Here is a 6349-nt window from a genome sequence, read left to right as displayed (position 1 = left end):
GTGGCTCCAGCCACCCCCTTGGCCAAAAATGGGGTGGTCCGGCCACCCCATTTTGGCCAAGGGGTGGCTGGAACCACCCCATCTCTTCCCCTCTGTTTTCTTTTTTTTTTTTTTTTTTTTTTTTTTTTTAATATTTTGCTTAAAAAAAAAAAAAAAAAAAAAAAACGAAAAAGCTGCCAAATGTCAGCCCCGCACTGTAGCTGGAACAGTGCCGTTCCAGCTACAGGGCGGGGCTTTCCTTTGCCAAACGAAGCTAATGAGATAAGCCATTTTCACGTTTTAACTAAAATAACTAACCAATTTAATGCATTTCTTTCCGATTATCATTCTCAACGGATCTTTTATTTCTGGCTTTTCGATCGTCTTCCTCTTCAGTCTCCAAAATCGGAAAATCCCATTTATTTGCTATCAAAAAAAAGCCTCCACTCATCTCACTCAATTAACCCCATCTGGATCGAATATATATGTTTCAATGGCTTGGATCTAAAGAAAAAAATCCAACGTAAGTACTTGTGAGAGGGCATTAAAAGGGGCTGGCTGATAGTGATAGCATTAAAAATTGTTTTATAGCATTTAAAGATGGAAATTGTACATAGCTTGGGAGAATTTGGCTAACAGCTGACTGTGGTAGCCAGTTGGCCGGCCACATTATATTTACGGCAACATTAATTGTCCTTGTCTTTTGTGGATTGAGAGAGCTCCGGTTCGTCAACTTCTTGCCTCCGCTTGTCCTTCTGTTCCATCATGTAGTGCATGTTCTCTCACATTCTTTGTAATTCGGTCCGTACTAGTAGTTGGTGTTAAAGGATAGAGTAATGATACATTGCACGCCTGGCGTGGATCAACAGTGATGCACGCCAGGCACAATTTTTTTTTTATTATTATTTAAAAAAAAAAAAAAAAAAAAAAATTTGCACTGGCGTGCGTGGGCGTGCCACGCACGCCGCGTGCAATGTATCATTACTCTAAAGGATATAAATCCTTTAGAACATATGCTGATTTTATATTTTCCACGTCAAAGAATTTAGATAATATTTGTTAATCATGATTTAAGGCATATTTTTGTATTAAAAATATTTCAAATCACACGTAAAACTCTATAAATAGAGCTGTGTACTATGGATGTAGATCATATGCCGATCTTTGTGTTAAAAATATGCCGATCTTTGTATTAAAAATATCTTAATCAAACCACCTTAATCTTTGTGTCTTTCTCTATTTCTTTCATTTCATATTATTTTGCATTATTTACTCATCACATTTTGAGATCTTATATGGTATCAGAGCTAGCAGGCTAACGCCAATTGTTAGATCCTGGATTGCAATTTTTTTTTTTTTTTTCTTTAATTCATTTTTCTCCTTTAATTGTTTTCTCTCTGATTTTAACACGTATCAGAGAAGAAAACGATTCCATTGCTTGCCAAAAAAAAAAAAAAAAAGTGAAAGGTGAAAAAGAAAGAAAAAAAAAAAAATAGAGAAAGAAGCTTCTCTTTGTGAAAAAAAAAAGAAAAAAAAAAAAGGCCCAAAGATGGAGATGTTTTGTCCCATTGTGACCCATTTTAAGCCCAGAGTTGAGATCTTATATGGTATCGGTTGAGATCTTATAATTGGCAACATTTTTTCTTGCTATAATAAAAGGAAAAATATAAAAAAAAAAAAAAAAAAAATTAAAGGAAAGGGTCTGCCACTGATGTCTTCAAATACTGAACATTCTTTCCCGGTGATTTCTAAGTTCCAAAGAAACTCCCATGGGCCATGGCTACCTCCCGTACTCTCTCAACCCTCTTAACAAAGCCCTTCACTTTCAACAACAACCCCTCCATCAAAGCATCTTCTTTATCTCTTCCTCCACTACTTCTCATCAGTTGCATCCTTATAGTTATCATCATCATAGCTATCCACCAAACCTTGCTTAAAACTTTTTCACATCCTCCGCGGTCACGCTCCTAAAAAGCCCCACATCAATGGCCCCAGCAACCATGTGATATCCACGTCTCCTCAAATCATTAGGCCCATCGAACGGCTGCGAGATCCTTAACAAGAAGTCCCCACCAGATTTGGGCTCAACACCATCCAACACCGCCTTCTAGATCTGCGATGTCCATCCTCTCTCTCACCTTCTTGTTCCCCATGTCCCCCAGCTGGCACTCAAATCATGCGGCCCTATATGAATGCAGTCCACGGCATCAACGGTCGTGATCTCTCCCATATTTTTGACCCGTACTCCCCCTGGCACATGATCAGCAACTCGTCCTCGTTGCGACCCAAGTACCCTTCGTTGATGCCATAACCGGAGGCACTCACGAGCTTGTGGGCATAGCCGCGAAGCCCATTGAGCAGGAAGTGGTAGTAGGAGAAGGCCCGCCTGGTGGCCTTTGGGGTTTGGATCATGGGGAACATGATCCTCTACAGGCCAACATCTCAGGGAGTTGGAGGATCACAGGGGTGCGCGTGGCGGTGAGTGCATGAAGGCAGAAGAGAGCGTTGGAGACGCCGAGTGCCAAGTGGAATCCATGGAGGGGGTAAAAAATATGGGAGAGATCGCGGCTGTTGATGGCATGGACCGCATTCATATAGGGCTGCGTGATCTGAGTGCCAGCTCGGGACATGGAGAACAAAAAGGTGAGAGACATGATGAACATTGCAGATCTAGAAGGCGGTGCTGGATGGTGTTGGGCCCAAATCTGGTGAGGCCTTCTTGTTAGGGATCTCCCAACTATTTGCCTAATGATCTGAGGAGACGTGGATATCACATGGTAGCTGGGGCTGTTAATGTGAGGCTTTTCAAGAGCGCAGCCGCAAAGGATGGAAAAGGTTTTAAGCTGGTTTGGTGGACGACTCTGATGATGATAACTATAAGGATGCAGCCAATGAGAAATAGTGGAGGAAGAGATAAAGAAGATGCTCGTAAAATTAAGATATCCTAGGAAACATAGAACTTATTATATCAATCAAGAGAATGTAATGTTAAGCTAGATTCAATAATGGGTCAAAATTGGTTGATTCATAATCAAATACTCAACAACATACGAACAATCAAATTGCAATGCCCATTCCTTTTCACAACTGTTAGAGTATACCATAGAAGTCAAGAATAATAATTATAATAATCACACATTGCTTGTGAACAAGATTTTGGGCATGTTTATAAAGAATGGGCAACCTTTTCTTATGAAACCGATTTTATGAGATAAGTTAGGCCTACGAATTTCTTCATGGTATAAGAGCCTACCATATGACGAATGGGGCCCGCACTACTTACCCCGTGACAAGGACCCGAAAAAATACCGGCCTACAAGTGAGGGAGGGTGTTGAGAAATAATTTCACATTTCTTGTGGACAAGACCTTGGGCATGTTTATAAGGAATAGACAACCCTCTCTTATGGAATCAGTTTTATGAGATAAGTTAGGCCCACAAATTTCTTCATGGTATCAGAACTTACCACAAGACGAATGGGAGCCCATACTACTTACCCCGTGACAAGGACCCAGAAAAATACCGGCCTACACATGAGGGAGGGTATTGAGAAATAGTCTCACATTGCCTGTAAACAAGATCTTTGGCATGTTTATAAGGAATGAGCAACCATCTCTTATTGAACCGATTTTATGAGATGAGTTAGGCCCACGGATTTCTTCATTTACAACTTCTTATATCTATCTTGTAAGAATATCTGGCTTTAGAAATTTTCCATTATCCAGACAAATGGCTTCAAGCTATCTTTTATAGGAATGAAATTTTCTTAGGTATTCTTGAGAGTTATGAATAGGACTTCTGAAAGCAATTGAAGCCATTTGTTTGGATAATGGATTAACGGAAAACACTAGCATATCTAGAACTTTATCAGAATCCCAGTATATCCAAACAGAGTTCAGAGACCTGAAAAACAGAAATACAGTGGGAGAAATCAAATTGGAAGCCAGAAAGCAAAGATTAGAAAGGGAACTAAGAGAGCAAGAGTCAACTATAAGGGTCAATTATAGGTTTGATTTCCTTGTTATCTTATTTCATGACTCTGCTTTTGTTGAAAGATCCATCATGGATTTTGCAGCTTAATGTAAAGTTAGAGAAGTCAGCCAAAACTCACCGTTTTGGATGGTGCCAAAACGGTGAGTTTTGATCCTACGTGTCTACAGTTAAATCAAAAATTTCGATTGATATGGCATATCGTAAAACGCACTGTTTCATTTAAACGGTGGTTACGCAATTTTGATGGTAAAAATTTTATTGGTATTTCGATTGACCCAGGAAGTAAAAATTCGCAAAAAAAAAAAAAAACACTTAAGGATTTTTTAGTTTTTGCAGGTTGACTAAGGAACTTAAAATATATTTATTCTCCTTAAAAATAACATGACATGTAGATTGATTTCCAAAATATGGGAGGAAGTATTTAAAATGCATGCCTCGTTTATAAAATTTTCCGACATTTATAAAACTTCATAAATTTAGTAAAAATGCATTGGTGGAAAATTTAGTTTCTAAGTGTTTACTTACCTAGATTCCAACAAGTGAAAAAACAACCCTTCATCTCTCTCTGATACGTTTTGAAGATTCTCTTTTAATGGAAGCCAACTTGGTCCCCACCCCAGTAAGAGCTTATGTAAGAACATGATGTAAGAATTTAACTGAGAGCTTCCATCTTGTACAAAAACGCCAATTGGCCTTGATTTTTAACATTTGTTTTACTATTGACTGACATAAGAATCAGCTCTTATGCAGGGCTTCTTGATGAAGATTGTAAAATTTTCTCTCTTTTTATCTCCAAGCAAAAAGTGTTATTTCTTTATGTATAGAGTGGTCGCCTGATCCAGCTCCATCAAGACATTAGTGGATTCCCAATATGGTTAATACTGTGATTCTCCATAGTGAAGATTCAAATTCGCGCCCTAATATATGCCTGAACCTCGTGGGAATTATTTTTAGACCATTGAATCATTAGGCTTGTGTGAGTAATTCTTTGAATCCACTAATACATGCCTAAGCCTTATGAAAATTTTTTTGAGACTGCTAAATCACCACCACCGATGGTAAGTGTGATGTGATTTGAGTATGGGTTAACCTCATTTATTTTTCTTAAATTGGGATGCACATGTTGACAGATAAATTCTCTTTGCTGATCTCATAATAACACATTTATGATCTTGAATTACTAATAACTCCAGTTAAAAGAAGAAAAACATGATAAATCAATATTAGCAAAGGTCCCTAATTCAATGACACTTTGTTATGCTGTAGGAAAGAGAAACGCTTGCTCATAAAAAAAAAATAAAAAATAAGGGGTATCAATGACTCGGAACCCCTCAATGGCCTGCGCCTTGGAAATAGCAACATCCTTTGAACGGAAAAATGAATTATTCTCAACAGCCTCCGGGTGCATGCAGGACGTGTCGAGCCAGAGCAAACTGCAGTGTGACACGTTCTAACTGGCTTCCACGTGGCAGAACACGTGTGATGAAATGGATAGGTTTGAAAAGCTATATAAATCCTAACAATGAAGACAAGTTGCATCACCATTCGCAACAGTTTAGTTCAATATTTTGTGTGTTCCAATTTCGAAGAAAGCAAGAAGATATGGCAGACAACACTCAGAACATGAGCTACCAGGCTGGGGAGGCAAAGGGCCAAACCAAGGTCAGCCAAACTTTCTCTTTGTGTGTATTCAATTTCCATTTCACATAATGCAAAATGGCATGCAAGATGTGATATTAATATATATATGTTTGTCTCAGGAGAAGGCCAGCGGCATGATGGACAAGGCTGGCAATGTTACTCAATCTGCCAAGGAATCATCCCAACAGGTGAAAAACATTAAATTAAATAGTGGGTTTTTCATAACATCATGGTTTCTCAAATGTTTTATGTTGTTTGTAGGCTGGTCAGCAGGTGAAGGACAAGGCACAAGGAGCTGCTGAATCTGTCAAGAATGCCGTTGGAATGAACAAATGAAGAGAGCTAAAGTCCTGTTACTAGTTTTTTCATTCGATAAAGAGAGCTCCTATATATGATGGAGTTCTCTCACTGTTTTTCTTTAGTTTCTTTGGTGCTCCTTTTTGGAGCTGTTAACTGGTTTTGTCTCCCTACAACGAGGAGAGCGATCGATCTATAAAAATTTTGTTCTGAGTTTTAGATAGTTTTTGTCTTTGCTTGTTTGGTGGCAATCTTGAGGTGTTTGTTTGCATTTAACTCCACAACTCAAAAGCACACCAAGAGCAAATCCAATCAAATCATAAGCAGTGCCACATCACAATTTTTTTTTTTTTTTTTTTGGGGGGTGGGGGATGAATGAATTTTTATAGCAAAACAAAGGAAACAAAGACCCTCCAGCGAAAAAAACTGCTGGAACACAA

The 6349-nt window shown here is 38.6% G+C and overlaps 1 protein-coding gene across 1 annotated transcript; it reads left to right on the top strand.

Moving 5' to 3' along the window:
• The first annotated feature begins 5520 nt into the window (after positions 1-5520).
• On the top strand, positions 5521-6117 carry LOC132182083 (uncharacterized). Its single transcript, XM_059595289.2, has 3 exons — positions 5521-5633; positions 5732-5800; positions 5874-6117. The coding sequence occupies exons 1-3, from the start codon at positions 5574-5576 to the stop codon at positions 5946-5948; spliced, it is 204 nt and encodes a 67-aa protein (XP_059451272.2). The 5' UTR covers positions 5521-5573; the 3' UTR covers positions 5949-6117.
• Positions 6118-6349: the final 232 nt, after the last annotated feature.

The sequence above is a fragment of the Corylus avellana genome, chromosome 5 (assembly GCF_965113065.1).
Source record: "Corylus avellana chromosome 5, dhCorAvel1.hap1.2, whole genome shotgun sequence".
NCBI classification, from domain to species: Eukaryota; Viridiplantae; Streptophyta; class Magnoliopsida; order Fagales; family Betulaceae; genus Corylus; species Corylus avellana.
The sequence above is the reverse complement of the archived record's forward strand: the minus strand, read 5'-3'. Positions and strand labels throughout refer to the sequence as shown.

What these genes read in the sequence shown, in the direction of transcription:
- LOC132182083 (XM_059595289.2), top strand. Translation starts at nt 5,574, where the DNA reads ATGGCAGACAACACTCAGAACATGAGCTACCAGGCTGGGGAGGCAAAG. An exon ending in AGGCAAAGGGCCAAACCAAG is followed by an intron (nt 5,634 to 5,731) that starts GTCAGCCAAACT and finishes TGTTTGTCTCAG; the next exon opens with GAGAAGGCCAGCGGCATGAT. An exon ending in CCAAGGAATCATCCCAACAG is followed by an intron (nt 5,801 to 5,873) that starts GTGAAAAACATT and finishes TGTTGTTTGTAG; the next exon opens with GCTGGTCAGCAGGTGAAGGA.